Here is a 21,371-nt window from a genome sequence, read left to right on the forward strand (position 1 = left end):
AAAAACCCTGAAATCTCAAGCAAATATTTATTTGATTTGTTCCAAACTAATTTCTACTACTGTATACTACTAAAATATGTAATATACAAAAATATTCTGCTTATCAAGTGGTCTGTCGTAAAAGTAACCTCAACCTCTAGGATGCAGCCACAAAGCCGAGGGTAGTAAAAACAGATATCCCAGCTGTCTAAAAGCCAAGCTTAATTTTCTTGGGTCAACACTCCTTCTTATCCGAGACTACTCATACTTAATATTTTGTGTAAAATTAAGTTTATTGAGCTTAGCTGGTGGTTTTCTCTTGTTAACTTTCAGGTAAAAAAAAGAATATGAGGCCTGGCTGGTATGGCTCTGTGGCTGAGCAACGACCTATGAACCAGGAGGTCATGGTTTGATTCCTGGTTAGGGCACATGCCTGGGTTGCAGGCTCAGTCCCCAGTGGGGGATGTGCAAGTAGCAGCCAATCTATGATTCTCTCTGATCATTGATGTTTCTTTCCATCTCTCCTTCTCTGAAATCAATACAATTAAAAAAAAAAAAAAGAATATGAGGAGAGGATACACCACTGTGGACCAGAGGACAAAGTCAATTTAGTCATGCTGTTCATGACAAATAATGGGAGAATGCTAGGAGCAAGCTGAAGAAAAGAAGCTTGTGAGGAGAACCAAGATGGCGGCATAGGTGAACACCTGAACTTGCTGCCATGTACAACCACATTAAAACTACAACTAAAAGACAAAACGAATATCATCCAGAACCACGGGAGGCTGGCTGAATGGAAATTCTACAACTAGAAGGAAAGAGAAAAGTGCATTGAGTCCGGCAGGAGGTGGAAGTGTGGAGGTACGGAGGCGCACGCGAAAGGGGCTGGCAGCTGGGTACGCTGTTGTCTTTTTCAATCGGGAGGGAGATGCAAGCTCCCGATTGCTCTGAACTCCAGCTGCGGGCAAAAATTTGGGGACCCAGACTCATATGGAGAGAAACTGTACTGTCTGGCATTGGGCCGGAACGTGAGGGCGGCTTCCTGGCAGAAGTGCTTGCAGCGTTCATTGTTCCTGCACGGGCGGGGGGGACACAGACCCCAGGACCTCTCCGAGGCAAAGCAGACTGGCAGCCATTGCAGTTTGCTCCACCCTGGTGATTCCCTGAGACCCCGCCACACCCAATTTATATCCCCACCCAAGCTGTGCACAGAAGCTTTTGCATACTAATGGCCTGGCCTTTCTCTGCCTACAAACCTGTCAAACTGTAGCTGGGTCAGAGAATCCCAGAGATTCCAAAAGAAGGCCTACGGCTCCTCAGCAGCCTGCATTACTTCACAGCTGTGCCTCATCTGGGCACCTCCAAACCCCAAACAAAGAGGAGGAATCTGCAGATCTCTCTGTAGCTTCTGCAGGGTGGCCTCAGGCAGTGGTTGACTTTGCACCTCTTTGGAGATCCAAGAGCCAGTCTACCCAGTGGTCAGAGGGAGACCATCCAGATTACAACTCCTCAGATCCATAAGAGACACACTCAGGGGGCAGACTCAGTGAGCACCAAAGCCCCAATGAAGCAAGTCCCGCCCCATAAGGGTGTTTCCAACACAGAAGTTCTCCCATTGTAGACACAACTGGTCCTCAAAGCCAATTGGCCTGGAGGTCAATTCCTCCCAGTAATACCAACAGCAATCAAGGCTTAACTATAACAAGACTGTGCACACAGCCCACCAAGGAGTACACCAAGAGTGTCCACCTCAGGTAATTAGAGAGACTGAACCACTGGGCCCTACAGGACACCTAGCACAGAAAGCCATTCTATCAACACAGGAAAGCAGCCAAAATGCAGAGATAAAGAAATAGGTCACAAATGACAGAAATGGAGGAAAGCAAACTACTGGATATAGAGTTCAAAATCACGGTTATAAGGTTACTCAAGAATCTTCTAGAAACTTCCAAGAAATATAGTGAGACCCTCAAGGATATGAAAAAGGACCAATTAGAAATTAAGCATACACTGACTGAAATAAAGAATAATATACAGAGATCCAACAGCAGACTAGGGGATCCCAAGAATCAAGTCAAAGATTTGAAATATGAAGAAACAAAAAACACCCAACCAGAAGAGCAAAAGGAAAAAAGAATACAAAAATATGAAGATAGCGCAAGGAGCCTCTGGGATAACTTCAAGCGTTCCAGCATCCCAATTATAGGGGTGCCAGAAGAAGAGAGAGAGCAAGATATTGAAAACCTATTTGAAGAAATAATGACAGAAAACTTCCCCTACCTGGTGAAAGAAACAGACTTACAAGTCCAGGAAGCACAGAGAACCCCAAACGAAAGGAATCCAAAGAGGACCACACCAAGACACATCATAATTAAAATGCCAAAGGCAAAAGACAAAGAGAGATTAAAATCAACAAGAGAAAAACAGTCAGTTACCTACAAGGGAGTACCCATATGACTGTCAGCTGATTTCTCAACAGAAAATATGCTAGCCAGAAGGGAGTGGCAAGAAATATTCAAAGTGATGAATAGCAAGAACCTACAACCAAGATTACTCTACCCAGCAAAGCTATCATTTAGAATTGAAGGTCAGATAAAGAACTTCACAGACAAGAAAAAGCTAAAGGAGTTCATCACCTCCAAACCAGTATTATATGAAATACTGAAGGGTATTCTTTAAGAAAAGGAAGAAGAAAAAGGTAAAGATAAAAATTATGAATAACGAAGTGACAACAAATACATATCTATCAACAAGTGAATCGAAAAATCAAGTGAATAAAAAATCTGACGAACAGAATAAACTGGTGAATGGAATAGAAACAGGGGCTTAGAAAGGGAGTGGACTGACAATTCTTGGGGGGGAAAGGAGTGTGGGGGTGTGGAAAGAGACTGGACAAAAATCGTACACCTATGGACGAGGACAGTGCGGGCGGTAAGGGCAGTGGAGGGTGGAAACCGGGTGGAGAGGAGCTATGGGGGGAAAAAGAGGAACAAATGTAATAATCTGAACAATAGAGACTTATTAAAAAAAAAGGAAAAGAAGCTTGTCAGGGCCTCCCTATTCACATGCCATTTTAAACACAAACTTAAGAAAATTTCTGAAAAATAAACAAAAGATCATGACTGAGCTTCTGACTGCTAAAGCTTTCTGCTGCTCCTGCCTCAGAACAGACCCGGTCTGTTATTTCTTCCCAGCAAATTCTGGGTCAGGAATCTACATCCCAGACACCATTTCAAGGAGATTATAGCAAAAATTCAGACCACCAAATCCTCACAAGCCTAATGCCACATTCTCAATGGAGCCTACTGCTTTCCAACCCACCCTGGGTAGCTATGTCACCTATCCAACCCAAGCCTCACTGGTTCTTCCCCCTCCCGCCCCCATTCCCCCCACTGGCTCTTTTGTCACCAAGCTGCTGTCATCTGTCTAGACTCCCCTGCCCCCACCATTACAGTAATTTTTATTGTGATTTATTGTGATGCAAGACTCTGCTCCATAACACATAAATCATTTTACATTCTCACTCTTTCCCTTTTCCTTGCATCTTCAAACCTTTCTTGACTCTTCCAATGGACAGTAATCATCCTCAAATTCTGCTGAGTGGAAGCTGCTCATTAATTAGTTGATTGTGCTTCAGAGTTAGGAAGCAGAAGCTATGTTTTCCTCCCCCCACCATTTCTCTTCTGGACCATTAGTTCCCAATTCTCATGTAAAAAAACACAGCCTCTTATACCATCCACTATGCTTACTTGTATCCCTACTCATATCGAACACTTTTCCCAGCATATGTTCCACGTGACTGCAGACTTCTTTATACTAAGTTTTGCCAACATACAGGATAAATCCCACAAATATACAAAATACAACTCACATTATAGTCATATTTACTACCCTCTTTATCTCCAGGAACTTTCCCTACTCTCGATTTTAATTTAATAAATTTTCAAAATGGAAATTTTTTCTTTTAATGCAGAGGACTTATTCCATATACTAATTTCAACCAACACAGAAAAAGTAAACACCCATCCACAATTCCTCTTTCAGTAGACAACCACTATTTACAGCTTAAGTTGTCGTTTTAAAAAGTTAATGCTTGTGTACATGTATATTTACACAAGTAGATCAGTACACATACTGCTTTATAAATACTTTTTTAAACTTAAAAGTACATCTTACAGTTTTCCATGTCAACATCCTATATTTTTCAATGGCTCTACAGTAATCCATCTATGGATACATCAAATATTACATGATTCCAAATAGTGAAGTTTTTTTTACACTTCAATTTTTTACACTTATAAACAAAACCATGGTAAAGATTCTTATGTGCTCATCTTTGTCAAATTTATCTTCATTCCATAGACTCCTAACAAAGTAATTACTGGATGTCGATGTACTCGCTGTTTAATTGCCTCTTCTCCATTACTTTTGCATCCAATCACTAAATCCTGTCAATTCTATTTTCTAGGTAACCTATTAAATATCTCAGAATGTCTCCACTTCTCCACTTGCACAACCACCATTCAAACTCAATCCACTATGATGTCTTGTCTAGATTATTACAACTGCCTCCTTGCTTACAATTTTCTCCACCTGTTTTCCATTTTCTCAACTACAAAGATATTTCTAAAATGCAAATCTGACCTAAACCTCCTCAATGGCCTTCACTGCTCATAGGATAAATTCCAGTCTTCTGAACTTGGCTTGTAAGGCCCAGAATAATCTATGTCTTGCTTATATTCATTGTTTTATCTCCCGCCTCCATCCTCCTTCTATGCTAAAACTAGGGGTGACGGCTACCTGCTTCACCTTTCTTGCTTTCACCTCCTGGTTCTGCAATATCCCTGTCACAAACTGCCTTTACCTACCACCTTTACATCTCAGATTATATCAGAAATCTTTTTTGATTCCTTAAATTTGAATTAGAGGACTCAACTGTGCATTCCCATTTTCCTTTCATTCTTCTAACTTCAACAAAATAAACTTAATACCCTTCAGCAAAAATTGTATCCATACCATGGTACCATTTCTTTTAAAAAGTGTGTTTCTATAAATCTAGCCAGCTATTCTTCCAAATGACATATGGAAAAAAAAATCTATGATGATGGTCACATCATGTTAATGATATACCAGTATCTCCAGCTTAATGTCAGTAATTGATTCTTGGTGATCAGGTATATTGTGTAAAAATGTTGAGAGCCTATTTCTCACTATAATGTACCATATGTCAAGCCTAAACCCCCAATAACTTTCTTAAAATATAATTAAAGTATAGTAGAATGTCTATAACTGAATAACAAACATTTTAGGACATAAAATGCTTATAACACTGCTTCCAGAGCACATATATAGATCAAACAGTCCTGTGACCTTAACAATTATAAGCATCTTAAGCACACATTCTAAAATATCACATAAGGCATTATTCAGTAAAAAGAAACTACCTAAGACATCAATATGTCACAAACATAAAATGTTTGGGGTATAGCCCTAGCTGGTTTGGCTCAGTGTATAGAACATCAGCCTGTGGACTGAAGGGTCCAAGGTTCAATTCTAGTCAAGGGCACATGCCCAAGTTGCGGGCTTGATCCCCAGTAGGAGGCATGCAAGAAGCAGCCGATCAATCAATGAATCTCTCTCATCATTGATGTTTCTATATCTCTCTCCCTCTCCCTTCCTCTCTGAAATCAATAAAATGTATTTTTTAAAAATGTTTGGGGTGAATTCAATGTGGTATGAACAGTTAAAATTAGGACCTGCTATTTTGATCTATATTTGTGTTAAGCTATAATGCCTAAAAAAAAAATGATGAAAATATACAAAATCATCTGCTCCAGCAGCACACAGAGTAAATGTCTAGGAGCCAGCTGTCCCAGCTCTCTCCCTTGCCTTCTCAACAGGCAATCTGGCAATGCAGGCTTCCTGTCCCTGCACAATTCTCCTCAGCCACTTGTGTGCTAAATAAATGAGATTTACTATTAAGGCTCGTTTTCTTGCTGGTAACTTTGATTACAGACTTGTTCTGCTCAAACAAAACCAACCATGCCATTTGATGATGCCCTGAATTTACAGAATCATCAAATTTTTCTGCCACAAATGGCATTATTAGTTATTAAAATGAATTGGCTTACATAAAGCCATAGAACTAGCTTAAAATACAAAGAATAACAAAGATAAGTTGTGTTGTATATAATTACTCAATAAGTATAGACCAAAACCCTTTTTTTTGTTTTTGTTTTTAATAGGGGAGATTAAAAACAGGTAAACTTTGACTGCTTAAAGAGAGAAAAGTGTTCACTACTGAAGAAGAAAGGTCACCAGGATGGGGAAACTAGTAATATTGAATTCAAACTCAAGGATTGAACACTACTATGTAGGGTCAATTTTGATAATTTTGAACTGAGCAAACAGAAGAGGTACAGAAACTATTTGTAATGCATGGCAGTAAGAATAGTTCTGCTCCTAGAGTGATAAATTCTTTAAGATACCACAGATTTCGTTAGATAAGATATGCACCAGGAATTTGATAATTAACAGATGATTGCAAAAAATCTAAGGGCTATTTAGACATAGCTTACTTGAGGTATATAGAACCCACTTTGGTTACAGTGCCCACTCCAACAAATTTAAGAGCACCCAAATTTACACAAAGCATAAGTTGAAGGTGATAGCTTGCCTTGAAACACTTGCATGAGTATTTTTCAAAAGGATGTATTTACTTGCTATTTAACAAAAATTTCAAATAGGATTCAATTTGAATAGTGATTTGTACAAAACATATTAAAGGTAAAAAAAAGCCTCAAGCAATCAGATTTTAAAAGAATATAGAGCTGCCTAAAGAACTAACTGCAAGACAGCCAGGGCATTAGAGTTCTCAAATAAAGGGCAGAGTGGAAGAGGGTGAAAAGGCAGCCAGGGCCAGGTCGTGCAGGCCTCTGAGGGCCACTTAGGGAACTTTGGATGTGTGCTATGAAGCCATTATAGGTTTTGAGATGGGAGTGAGATAACCTTTAAAATCAGGTGTGGGGAACCTTTTTTCTGCCAAGGACCATTTGGATATATATAAGATCATTTGCAGACCATTTAAAAATTATCAACTTAAAAATTAGCCTGCTATATTTGGTCAAACATTTAATTAACTCACCCCTAATGCATTGGCAGGGCCAATCCACATGATTTCATGGGCGTTATATGGCCCACAGCCCGGACATCCTACCCCCCACCCCCTGTTTTAAATTAATCATTCTAGCAATTACAACCCGCCCCCATCCCTCCAAAAAAGAGTAAAAAGCAAGATACTTAATAAATACACAATTATTCTACTTAAATACTTAAATAGGTAGACTAGAACAGGGTTAGATACATTTATGTTTCTGCCTAGATTTTGAGGATTGAGTCACAGCTACAATAAATCACAGCTTTATCAATCTAAATTTTAGTATTTAATTATAATTCATAAAGTTTTTGAAAAAAGATCAAATACTCACCAATGTTTTGGCGTAACCTGGCTCAGACTGATAACTTCATCGAGGATTTCATTTTTAGCCTTTTCAAATAGTTCATTCTAGGCAATATAGATACAAGAAATAAGATTTTCATAAGAGAGTCCATTTGCCCTGCCATGATTTTCAGAAATAACTAAAAAGAAGGCCTCTGACAGGCTAGTAGGATGGGCTCAGGTTTGAAGCATGCATGACCAGCAAATAACCCTCTTCTCTTCTAATAGCTTTTGTAGAAATGCCAATATCCAGACAAGGACTAATAAACTGACACAAATGTCTACCTTATTCACTTAATTCTGAATGCAGTTTTTTACATAACATTTGTTCAGATAAATTTTTCACATACCAAATGTTATATGAAAGTAGTAATACATATTAACTTAGTGTATTAGCAAACTGATGCTATTTTACAACCAATGGCATTTTTAAAATCAAGGAAAACTAGTATTTAAATCCCATCAAATTAGAGTATATTCTTCAACAGTAAATGCTGAAAAGGTAAAAAAGTTGGTGTATAAGTTTACATTACATAAATACAACTAATTCTATAATGCCTTTAAAAAATTCTTCATCTCAGAAAATACTTTTAAATACTTGTTTTGACATCCCATGACCCTAGTTATGTTTTAAAAATAATTTAAATTATTGTAGAAAAATAACTGTTCCTGGGAATGCATTCTTGCAGCTTTAAATTAGTAATCATGGTAAAAACCAGAACAATGTAGCTTACCAAATTTCGCTCATTAACATACATTTTGTTAGAGTGCAATATTAGATTACATCAGCGATTTTCAACTGATGGCACACGTACACTAATCACTAAAATTCTATGCACACCAAAAAACATATTGTAGTTTTTGCTGATTTAACAAAAAAACAAAAAATAGTTGTGATTTTAACTCATTCACATCAGACAGCTATTGTGTTGACTGTTGTCATTTTTTTATTTGACAATCTAAGGGAAAAGAGGTCAGTGCCCCTGACTAAATAGCCAGGTGCTGCATGTTTTAAAATACCTTACAGCACACTGTTTGAAAATTGCTGGATTAGATATATGCAAAATACATGAGGTGTACAAACATTACCCGGTCAAGTTCTCGCAGGCGAGGATAGTTATTCTTCCACTCAGTTTCAAGGTTGAAACGTGTTGCTGAGGAAGAAGGACAGGTGTTCAAGTTAGAGGACTTTCTTTCTTTCCACAGGCAGTGGCTAAAGGCCATCATGCATATCTTCTTCATTAACTGAATTTAAGTGTGCACCTATGCCTCCTGAGTACTCTGGGCTCTCAACATCTCTGAATCTCATATTGCAACTTTTCCAAACTAATCTCCTTGACTCTAGTTTCTACATCCAATCCACAAAACACATGACCGAAAGAGTTTAGTACAGTAGCTAAGAGCATGGACTCTGCATTTATACCAAGATTCAAATCCTGGGTCTACTGCTGTATGATGCTGGGTGTATTACTTAGGTAAGGTACTCTGTCCTCAGTTTTCTCTTCTGTAAAATGGGCCTAATACTAATACTTACAAGGTTGTTTAGGGACTAAATGGAATAAACAGGTAGGATTGCCAAATGAAAAAAAGGAAGAAATGTGTACTATCACCAAATGAAACTATGGAAGCAAAGCCATAGAGCAGGAAAAGTATGGAATTCATGAACTAGCCGAGGCGCAGAATGCTGATTCCTAACACATTTCCTCTCCCCTCAACCCCCAAAGGGGGACTCTGACTTCACTGCAGTTTACTAAGCTCTTTCTCCCAAATACTACTGCACACCTTCTAATCTGTTGAAACTCGCAATGTGCTCCCAGCAATGTTTCCTCTGAGAGGAAACACCCTGTTCTTGTAATACTGCATTTTCCACATACTATCTAATAGTAAATGAACTGAAAAGCAACTGTTAAAGGGAGTAAAGAACCTCATGGATGCCTAAGATTGCCAGCTAATACAATGTCTAAATGTGCTGCCTTATTTCAAAAACCCAACTTACCTTTAAAACTATCAGCCTGTTGTTCAACTGACTCTCGTACCATTTTCCAGAAGCAGTCCGATACAGCAAGGCTTAAATTCCTTGTAGTCACCTGGTGTGCCTTTAGCATGCTGGCCCTATTAAAAGTAACAAGAGTTAAAGTATACTAAAATAACAAAAGGACAATACCATCACTAAGTTTGAGAATGTGCTTGTTATGATAACCTAATGAGAACAGCCCACGTATACATTTTTATAGCAACACTGTCCAATAACATTTTCTGTGATGAAGAAACTATTCTATATCTAAATTAACCAATATGGTAGCTACTACTAGCCACATGGGGTTATTGAGTCCTTGAAATATGTGGCTAGTGTGATTAAGAAATGAAGTTTTAATTTTATTTAATGTTAACTACTTTAAATTTAAATAATCACACAAGGCTAGTGACTACTGTATTGGACAGCACAGTTCTATACACCTGTGAGCTCCTATCCCTTCACTCAATAGTATGAGAACTATATTGATTTACTATACTAATATAGAGGCAAACATACTTTTCCACTTCAAGTGACTCTCTACTTATAAAGTTTTATTATAACTCAGTTGCCCTTTAGCTCTTCCTTTTTGCTTTTCTTTAGTATCATATTTTCTGATAATTTCTGTCAATATCTACTAGTATTCAGGGATACCCCTTTGACATCCCCAGCCCACTTCAATTTTCCCCAACACTGAAAGAGAAATAGATACATGCATTTAAAAATGAAAGTGTTGGTTTTTAAAAATCACTTTATAAGTAACACAACTTCAGGTGTCCATACTGTCATTCATTGCCCACACCCCAGGGGCAGTTTGCTATGTCAGCATGTATTGCACCATGTGATAAACTGCTCTGAGTTCTGTCAGGGTAGCTAGAGGACTTATTTAGTAGGTACCATCTGGGAAAAATTCTGAAAAATCAACGTTAAACTAACAGCTATAAAGAAACTTTTAAGTGAAAACTACTAGTTCAAGCTACTCCCTATAAATCTTTAAATGTTTAAACAAGATACCTACTTTAGGAGTTTTGAATTCTGAAAAAATTCTTCTTCATATTCTCTTATTGCTTCTATGCTTTCGGAGCTGTTTCCTAGGGAAAGATGATGGTGAAGTTCTCGCTGAGAAAATGTTTATCACTTGAAAACAACAAAAACTTCAATTACAGTAATCCATCTTTGCATACCTTTTCCTGTTACAACAGCAAAATAACCTAGAGCTTTCATTGGGAAGAGTTTTCCTTCAATTATCTGCTGAATCTATTTTTAAAAGTGAGAAAATAAATGTGAGATAAAGGTTTACATAATTTTAAAGAGCATTACATACCATTTAGAAAGGAAAATTAATAATGCTGTATATGTACAGTTAATTTAAATATGTAAACCTATACAAAAGAATTAAAATGTATTTCAATTTCTATTTGAGGAAAAAATAAATACATTTAATTTTAGTATATTAAAAATTTTTTATTAAAACACAAGTATCAAAATTAAAACTTGGAATGATGTGTACTGCTTTGGAGTCAGGCCTCTGTTTGAATTTCTGCTCTGCCACTTACTAGCTATGTGGCCTTAAGAATACTCCAACTTTTTCAAAATGGTTGTTAAGAAAATTATCCTATACTAGAGACCCGATGCACGAAATTCGTGCAAGAGGAGGCCTTCCTTCCCCCAGCTGCTGGCACCAGCTTCCCTCTGGCACCTGGGACTCAGGCTTCCCTCCAGCCGCTGACAGGCACTAGGGACCCGGGCTTCCCTCTGGCCATAATATGCTAAGTGTCCAGTTGACCAGTCGGCCATTCAACCAATCAAAGCATAATATGCTAACGATATGCTAAGGCCGCTCAACCGATCACTATGATGTGCACTGACCACCAAGGGGCAGACAGTTGACCAGTCGCTATGATGTGCACTGACCACCAGAGGGCAGACAGTCGACCAGTCGCTATGACATGCACTGACCACCAGGGGGCAGATGCTCCAATCCACAGATTAGCTTGCTGCTGGGGTCTGGCCAATTGGGACTGAGCAAGATGGGCTAGACATGTCCTGGAGCCCTTCTGCAGTCCCTCTCTGGCTGGCCAACCTCCCATGTTGTTCCCCGGCCCTGATCGTGCAACAGTGGGGTCCCTTGGCCTGGCCTGCGCCCTCTCGCAATTCGGGAACCCTCGGGGGATGTCAGAGAGCCAGTTTCAGCCCGATCCCACAGGACAGGCGGAGGGACCCCACTGGTGCACGAATTCATGTACCAGGCCTCTATATGTGATAATAATGATACTTAGCACAGTGCCAGGAATGCAGAAGATTCAATGAATGGTAGCTGCTATTATTTCCCCATATTCTTCTGCAAATATCTAAATTCTAACCAAGTTGGACTGCCTTTTTATACTCTTTGTAAAAAAAATATTTGTACCCATTGGTTCTCAACTCTTTTGGGGTCAAAAATTTTTTTCTAAATATAACCAAAACTACAGTCTCTGGCCCTAGAAAAATGCACATTTGTACAGAGATCTATTATTCACACAGTGTAAAAGAGTTTCTACTCCCAGAAGGCCCTCCAGTTGAAGACTTACTGATGTAAGAATCCCTGCTCTAAGATAGGCCACATTCCTAAGCTAATGCTGACTCTGGTATAAAAAAGGACTGCTATGAGCTTAAATTACATTTCAAAAGAAATGCAAACTCACTATCCTAGACAAGAGGAAAAAGAAATGAAAATAATGGAGAGAGATGGGAAGAAAGCACAGAAATTTGCTTTCACCTACTTCTCCCCCTCTCTCCATATTAGGACAAATACTGCCACAGCATGCCTCACCTATAAAATAAGGCAAAGCCAAGGTCAGATTAAAGAGTTAACACAGTCCTCAGAAAGGCCTTCTTGTCCTACGCTGGCATCTGGGGACTTAACTAGTAAACAATTCCCTACAACGATATAAAACTTTCCCTAAATAACAGTAGCTCCATTGTACAAGCAATGTGGCTTATGCTGAACGTCTGCTTTCCTTTTGGGCATCTGTATTTTGGTACCTGATGGTGCCTACATAACCAGGTCCATATAAAAACCTTAGGTGCTGAGTCTCTAATGAGCAACCTGTTGCTGGAGGGATTAAGCATGTCCTCTGTGACTCTGCTGGGAGAGGACTCTTGAAAACGTGAGCCTGGTTTCCTCTAGACATCATCTCTTGTCCCTTTTCCCTTTGTGATTTTGCTTTGTCTCCTTTCATTGAAATAAATCTTAGATGTAAGTATAACTATGTGCTTGAGTCCTGTGAGTCCTCCAACCAGTGAACATAAGAGGTATCTGTCTTGGGAACCTGACAGAGAGGCCCAGTTCCAGAAAGCTTCAGGTGGACAGGAGAGAAATTCTAGGCAGGGATAGGTACTTATATCTGAAGTTGTTGTTCTATGGGGAATAAGAATATAATAATAATAAAATAATAACAGATGACAGCCACCCTGTGTATAACACTTTTGTGCCAAGCACTATTTCAAACACTTTTAAAACAAGTATTGAACTCATTAAACCTTCACAACTTATGAGCTAGTACCATTAGTACCTTCATTTCCAACAGATGAGGAGGCCTAAAGCACTAAAAAAACTTAAATAACTTTTCCCAGTTTACAAAGCTATCAAACAGTAGGGACAGGATTTGAAACCAAGCAATGTGGCTACAGATTCTTCACTCTTAATGAGGAAACCTTACACCTTTACAATTAAGTAGAGAGCATGACCTAAGTCAGGACCTGAACCCCAATAACACACATAATGTTACCTTGAAATAAACCTCTTTCCTTTAGGGACACTGAGCAACGTGTATAGGAAGTTGAAGTCACAGAATTTCAGAAATGAAATGACCATAGAGATCAACCAGACCAGCAATTTTTAACCTTTTTCATCTCATGGTACACATAAACTAATTACTAAAATTCTGCGGCACACCAAAAAATATATTTTTTGCCGATCCAACAAAAAAAATAGGTATTATTTTGATTCATTTGCTCTAGATAGCTATTGTGTTGGCTGTTTTTTTTTTTATTTTTTTTATTTGAATCTAAGAGAAAAGAGATCAGGCTCCTGACTAAATACTCAGGAATTGCATGTTTTAAAAATTTTTGCAGCACACCGGTTGAAAATCACTGAACTAGACTACTAGGCTGGATTTTGCATTGACTAGATACAGAAAAGTAACAAAATTTGCCCAAGGACACACCAGTTGGTGGTAGAGCACAGATAAGACTGCTACACCTAATCTAATGCCTTCTCTATTATAAAAATCTGCTATATGATCAAATACAGTCTTGATCAGTTAGGAAAGATAATGTTTTTCTGCAAAAAAAAAAAAAAGCATACACAGGGTCCAAAAGGAATCTTTACTGTCACTAGTTTTATACTAATTTATGAACATCAATTTAAAAAGAAACATCACGAATGAGGTTAATGACAGTATGTCAGCATACAAAATTATTTAGAGTATACAACATTAGCAAACTATAATTATGGAATTTTATTTATACCTCAAAATTGCACTTAAATAATTTACTATAACTTTCCAATACTTTGTTTTTACAGAAAACCAAAAAAAAACACCTCTACTACTCTCTGATAAAGTATTCCATAAGGATATATATATTTTTTACAAACAGCTCCTGTCATTCTATCTAATAAAAGACAAAAAGGGTAATTAACCATACCTCCGCTAGTTTCCCATTGGCTAATCAGCGAGATATGCAAATTAACTGCCAACAAAGATGGCGGCCGGCAGCCACGCAGCTGAAGCAAGCAGGAAGTTTGCTTGCTCCAGTGATGGAGGAAGCCAAGGTTCCCCACCTGCCGCGGCCCAGCTCTGAGCTCCGAAAGCAACAGCTCCAAAAGCAACAAAGTTTCAATTATAGAAGCTAAACAAATCCCAGATACCTGCTTTCAGCCAGCCTTGGCCTCAGAGCTGGGAGCGCCAGTGACAGCAACGGAGTTTCAATTATAGAAGGTAAATAAATCCCAGAATAAAAAAAAAAGAAAAAAAGGAGAGGCTGGGAACTTCGGTCACAGGCCAGCCTGAAAATGGCCCTCAGCCCCTCACCCAGATTGGCCAGGCACCCCAGTGGGGACCCCCACCCTGAAGATGGTGTGGCCAGCCTGAAAACAGCCATCAGCCCCTCACCCAGGCTGGCCAGGCACCCAAGCGGGACCCCCACCCTGATCCGGGACACCCTTCAGGGCAAACCAGCCGGCCCCAACCCGTGCACCAGGCCTCTATCCTATATAGTAAAAGGGTAATATGCAAACTGACCCTAACAGCAGAAAGACTGGGAATGACTGGTCACTATGATATACACTGACCACCAGGGGCAGATGCTCAATGCAGGAGCTGCCCCCTGGTGGTCAGTGCGCTCCCACATAGGGGAGCTCTGCTCAAGCCAGGCTGATGGCTGCCAGTACAGCGGTGGTGGTGGGAGCCTCTCCTGCCTCCTCAGCAGCTCTAAGGATGTCTGACTGCAGCTTAGGTCTGCTCCCTGCTGGCAAGTGGACATCCCCTGAGGGCTGCTGGGCTGCCAGAGGGATGTCTGATTGCCATCTTAGGCCCAATCCCCCGGGGAGCAGGCCTAAGCCAGCAGGTGGTCATCCCCCGAGGGGTCCCAGACTGCGAGAGGGCACAGGCAGGGGTGAGGGGGGCCCCCTCACGAGTGCACAAATTTTTGTGCACCGGGACTCTAGTATCATTATAAATGGTTCTACACAGGAATAAGGTAAAATACAAGTTTTTGTACAAAGAATCTTTTGTCTCATAATAAAGAACCTCACCCTGCTTGGGCTAGCCACATTTTTCTCTGCCAGGTCTACTTTGGTCAAAACAAATATCGTCCTTCTTCCATGAGGATCCATTTGACTGACCAAGTCTGTAACAATGCTGCGTTCAGCATCCACAGATCCATCTGAAAAATAAAATAAAAATATGACACTGTAATAATTGCAAAATGGATTTTTAAAATTTCTACAAGCTACACTGTTGTGTCTACATTATAGTAAGAAAAATTTTACTAATAAATCTTTTGTTATGAAAAGATATTCTAGCCAATAAAAATTTCTATGATGCCTACAGTGAAATTTACAAAATTATTCCCAACTTCAATTCTATTTACCAATAAAACAAATAAAAGAGGGTGAAACATATTTATCTTGCATGTTTATGTAACATGCATATTTAGAGCAAAGCCTGGATTGCTAAAGGAAGCATATCAGTGCAATTAAAATCTTGTGATATATTTACCTTGAATGCATAGGATGATGGCATTAGGATTCTGCATATAAGCTTTGCTCATACTGAAAATAGTTTCCTTTGTGTCAGGAGCCATGCCTGATGTCACAGTCTTAAAGAAAAAGGTTTTAAATGTCATTATAAATGTTTTCCACAACGGAATACGACAAAATACAAGTTTTGTATATACTTACATTAATCACACCTGGTAAGTCAACAAGCACCATCCTCTGCAGTCCAGGGCCTTTTACATTTAAGGATATGGTCTACTCAGGGGACAAAACAAAACAAAAAATATTGGAGGGGAAATTTGTTAGGAACTCTTTGGTGATATATAGTCTGAAAAGTCTGTATCTCATCCATTCAGATATGGTGCTCAGAAAAATGTTATTCTTTTTCTGATCCTAAAAGTAATTATTCTAAGACAATTTCCTACAAAATGATATATTATTAGGAATATTAAAAATATCTGTTATCTTGGAATAGCAACAATCTAAATATCAATGTCAATATCATGATTTATTTCATATCATGACCATTAGATTCTACAAAACACTGGTGAAATGAATTGCACACTCACCTCAGGGCTAACAGTACAGCCTTCTTTCACATTTTTCCTCATTCGTAGTTCTATTTCATGTCTTAATGCTGCAAGCTATGAACGGAAAACAACAAAGTCCTGAGAAAACCTTCAGTTAACAAATATTCCCTGTAGTTGTCTTTCATAAGCTTACACAGGTTATAAAGTTACACACATTAACCTCACATGAATGCTACTTACATCTTCCTCCTTGGTAAGATCAAACTCTCGAGAACTATCTTTAAACAATGCTACGTGGTGAGGACCTTCACTCAGAGTCACCTGGAATTAATAGAAAATTGAAATGTAATAATGCATTTACAATTCATATTAATTCCCATAGCACTTACATGGTCAGGGCCCCTGCATCGCACAAATCCAGGTGTCCCTTCATACTACACACACATCAGGAGGATCCCTGGGGGCTGTCAACACAGCAATGCGGAGACCACAGAGTTCTTTATCTGTGTTGTCCATACACCTATCACATGTATTGTGATTGCCCAACAAGATCAATGGCTACTTTGTATCTTTCATGACCTAAAATACTACTGCCCTTTTTGTTTCATAGTCAATATTATATACAGTACTGAGCACAAAACCACCAATTTAAAACCTGTAAAACTAAAAGAAAACCTTGCCTTTAACTTCACAGTAAATTCAGATAAAGGACAATTCACTTATTTAACACCTACTTATTGAGAGCTAACTGTATCAACTGTTGTAGGTGGGGAAGTATGAAGAATTGACTCAAAGAGCTAAGACAGCCTTTCCCCAAACAGTGCCATATGTGCAAGAAATTCTCTAACAACTTATAGGTTAACCATCAATGGTTTCAACTTCTCAACTTCACATTCCTTGATTTTTTAAGTGTAACTTTTCAAGCTTCACTATAATGATCCAATTTCACTTTTAAAATACAATTCCTTCTACTGAGGTTAGATTAACAGGCTAGAACACAAAACCAGCTGTTTGAAGGCATCAGAGAGCAACCTGGACTGAGTCCAAGACCCTAAAGAATTTGTGGGGGATATTCCTGCAGGTATTTTCCCCAGGGCATTTGCTAATTTGTGGCCTGAGAGAAAAGCTTAAAACTTTGTAACAGTTTTACTGGATTGAGAAGCCCAGGCAGCCACGATTCAGGTTGCCAAGGTCCCAGAGAAAAATTCACAGCAGTGATGAATCTCCAAATTCTGAGCCCTCCAGAATATTCTGCGTACAATTTCCCTTTGAGGCATTTACACATTAAGAAACAAAGCAGAAAGAAGCTGCTAACGAGGCTAACACACTAAGTCAAGATTCAAGATTCCGGAGATCCCACTCTTCAGGTGACACAAAAATCTGGAGTTCAGAGTCAACCCAGGAGAAATCCTGGTAAATACTATAGGAGGAAGGGCACACTGGAGAGAGACCAGTCTTGTTGGTTTCAAGGAAATGTGTTCATGCTGGAACAGCCTAACAGAAGAAAGTGAATCCCTAAAATATAACATCATCTATAGCCACTACAATTAGAGTGCTGCTAACAATGTAAAAGGTAGGTTAAAATGTTTTTACAGTCGATTACAGAGCATGATATGAGGTGTAGTCAGTTCATTTTTTTTCTAAATTAGAAGTATTCCAAATAGATCCGTAAAGTGTGGTACAGCCAAACAATACCACAGAACAGTCATTTTAAACCTTTTTCATCTCATGGCACACCATGAGGTTAATTACTATAATTCTGCAACACACCAAAAAATATATTTTCTATCGGTCTAACAAGAACAGCAAAAAATAGGTATAATTTTGATTCATTCATACCAAATGGCTATTGTGTTGGCTGTTGTACTTTTTTTATCTGACAGTGTAAGAGAAAAGAGGTCAGTGCCCCTGACTAAATAGTCAGGTACAGATGCTTTAAAAATTCTTGTGGCATACAGGTTAAAAATCACTGCTATGGAGCAATGAAAAAGAAACTAGCTTGACACAACATGGCTGAATTCGCAGCCAGACCACAGTGCACTCTGTATGAATCACACCAGACTGCTTGTTGCCATTATAAAAAAACTCCATTTCTAAAAGATTTTAGCATCAGCCTCACTGTCTCATTTTCTACCACTACTCTGGGCTTCATCCTTGGTGATTTCAAGTCTCCAATTCTCCAACTATTCTATAATACACCACCAGCTGAACTAAAAGAAAAAAACACACACACACAACCATACAGTGTCCCTTTAAATTTGTGTCCAGACCTTAATGGGGACATCAGTACCACTCAGCAATCCTAATATTTCTTGACTTCCCTCATCAACTCAATCCTGGACTCATCACTCGCCTAGAAAAGACTTCACACTCCCCACTTATTCATCTTCAATACCCTCTCCCCTCTCTCTACTTAACAGCTGATAATCTAGCTTATGTCTCTGAGGGAGTAGAAGCAATCAGAAGGAAATGTCCACAATGCCACTTACTTGCCTCCACTGTAAATTCAATAATCAGTTCTTAGTCTCCACCTTCCTTGGTTACCAGCAGCACTGACCTTGCCCGCCACTCCCTCCTCCTGGGTATTTTCTTCCTGACTTTCAGGACACAGACCACAGTGTTCTGGTTTCCCTCCTATCACACTGGTTGCTCCTTCACAAACTCCTTCATTGTTTCCATTTCCCTCAATCTCTAATGTTGGGACATAAGCCTCCATTTTGTCTTCTCTCTCTCTACTCACTCCCATGGTGATCTTACCCAGGAAGACCAGGGCTCTCTATATAACCTTTAGATATTCGATTATGACTCCTAAATTTAAGTCTCTAGCTTGCCCAGACCGCTCTACAAACTTGTATATCCAATTGCTTTTTTGTTAACAAGTCCCAAACTCCTGATTTTCTTCCCCAAAGCTAATTCATTCTAATTCAGACTCCCCCATGCCAATCACATGCTTTAATTTATTCAATTTATTCAGGCCAAAACCTCAAGTCATCCTGACAACTGACTTCCTCTCTCTCCATATCAAATATGTAAAAAAATCATGTAGATCCTACTTCCATCACAGATTCAACCATTTTTTTTTACCACTTTCACTGCTACTTCTCTGGTACAAGAATCACCGGGGTACTCCAATAGCTTCCCACCTGGTCTCCTTGGTTCTACACCTCTTGTCGATGTCTATTTCAACAGAGCAGTCAGAGTGAACCTTTTAAAAAGTATGTCGTTACTCTGCTCAAAACACTGCATTGGCTTCCATTTTATTCAAAACAAAAACCAAAGTGTGCATAACCTACAAGGCTCTAATAATCTGCTCTCCCCAGTATCCCTCTGACCTCATCACCTGGCAGCTTTTCACTCTGCTCTCGCCACACTGGCCTGGAACACACTAAGCAGCTACCTATCTCAGGAGCTTTGCAGTAATGTTCTCTCTGCACGAAACACTCTTGAACAGGATACCCACAGAATCCCTCCCTCACTTTCTGCAAATCTTCGTTCAGCTGTCACCTCCTCATGCAGCTTACCAGTACCCTGGTACCACCATTCCCGTTGCCCGGCTCCACTGTTTTCTTCTGTGCACACTTACCACCTTCTAGCATACTATGTAACTTAGTTACTTACTATGTCTACTAGAGGCCCGGGGCATGAAATTCATGCACAAGACGGGGGGTCCCTCACCCCAGCCTGCACCCTCTCCAATCTGGGACATCCCTCTCGTAATCCGGGACCGCTGCTTCCTAACTGCTTGCCTGCCTGCCTGCCTGATTGCCCCTAACTACTCTGCCTGCCTACCTGATCACCCCTAACTGCCTCTGCCTGCTGGCCTGATTGCCCCTACCTTGGCCCCCTACCAGCCTGATCGACCCTAACTTGCTCCCCTGCCAGCCTGATCGCTCCTACCTTGCCCCCCTGCCGCCTGATAGCCCCTAACTTGCTCCCCTGCTGGCTTGATCGTCCCTAACTTGCTCCTCTGCCTGCCTCATCGCCCCTAACCGCCTCTGCCTCGGCCCCTGGCCTAAGCTGCAGTCTGGCCTCCCTCTGCGGGAGGCGACCTGGCAGATCAGGGGAAGGCACTGCCCCCATTACCCCGCTGCTGCCGCCACTGCTGGCCTGAGCCTGGGCCCTCTACAGCTGCGCTTAGGCCCTCGCAGCCACTGCGGCTTTGTCCGGAAGGTCATCCAGAAGACATCCACCCTAATTAGCATATTACCCTTTTATTAGTATAGATTATTTATTATCTGTCTCTCTCTACTAGACCATATCCCCCATTATGTCAAAGATCTTTGTTTTGTTTACCGACACACTGCCTAGAACAGTGCTGGCACATATTAAGCACCTAATGAATATTTTTGGAATGAGAGACTCTGAAGCCATAGACTTCCTTCCTGTAACCATGGATGAATTGTCAGTATTTCTCTATATGGGCAACTTGTACACTGAGTCCCAGACTCTTACCTCAATGACTTTGCTCCCTCTCTCTTGTATCATTTTTTTTTCAACTAGATCATAACATATCTCTAACTCTATCTCTCTATATAAAAGCCTAAGCAACCGGAATGACTGGTCGCTATGATGTGCACTGACCACCAGGTGGCAGACGCTCAATGCAGGAGCTGCCCCCTGGTGGTCAGTGTGCTTCCACAGCCAAACTCCCCTACCAGCCAACCTCCCACAGTCCCTCCCCCTGGCCCCTGGGCTGGGACGGAGAACCAGAGGTGGGTGCGGCCAACCTCCCATGCCGTCCTTCCCCCAGCCAGCAGGTCCCGATCGTCCTGCTGCCCGCCCACAGCGGTGGCGGCACAGTGGTGAGGGAAGGGGGGAGAGGGGGAGGCAGGAATCGCACAGTGGTGGGGCACCAACAATGGCAGCATTGGTGTCTGGCATCTGTTCCTTCTGCGATCCGACCCAGCAACTGTTGCCTCCTCTCCGGCCCGGCCCTGATAGGCCTAGCCCCAATTGGCCCTGATTACTGGCCAGGCCTAGGGACTCCACCTGTGCACAAATTTCGTGCACCGGGCCTCTAGTAGCATATAAATATCTTTAAAACACTCCCTTGACCCAACATATTTCAACTGCTACTGCCCCATTTTC

At 40.4% G+C, this 21,371-nt stretch overlaps 1 protein-coding gene across 15 annotated transcripts in view; it reads right to left on the minus strand.

Moving 5' to 3' along the window:
* Positions 1-21,371, minus strand: part of OPA1 (OPA1, mitochondrial dynamin like GTPase) — a 92,333-nt gene that overhangs the window by 38,796 nt on the left and 32,166 nt on the right. For all 15 annotated transcript variants that reach the window (XM_023750544.1, XM_006084759.3, XM_023750543.1 and 12 more), the window contains 10 exons: positions 16,524-16,604; positions 16,323-16,397; positions 15,937-16,008; positions 15,755-15,854; positions 15,289-15,419; positions 10,676-10,748; positions 10,510-10,582; positions 9,474-9,589; positions 8,567-8,631; positions 7,467-7,543 (listed from right to left, as the gene is read on the minus strand). In XM_023750544.1, coding sequence (XP_023606312.1) covers positions 7,467-7,543; positions 8,567-8,631; positions 9,474-9,589; positions 10,510-10,582; positions 10,676-10,748; positions 15,289-15,419; positions 15,755-15,854; positions 15,937-16,008; positions 16,323-16,397; positions 16,524-16,604 — 863 coding nt within the window. The remainder of the gene's footprint in view (positions 1-7,466; positions 7,544-8,566; positions 8,632-9,473; positions 9,590-10,509; positions 10,583-10,675; positions 10,749-15,288; positions 15,420-15,754; positions 15,855-15,936; positions 16,009-16,322; positions 16,398-16,523; positions 16,605-21,371) is intronic.

The sequence above is a fragment of the Myotis lucifugus genome, unplaced genomic scaffold (genome assembly GCF_000147115.1).
Source record: "Myotis lucifugus unplaced genomic scaffold, Myoluc2.0 scaffold_14, whole genome shotgun sequence".
In the NCBI taxonomy this organism is placed as follows: Eukaryota; Metazoa; Chordata; class Mammalia; order Chiroptera; family Vespertilionidae; genus Myotis; species Myotis lucifugus.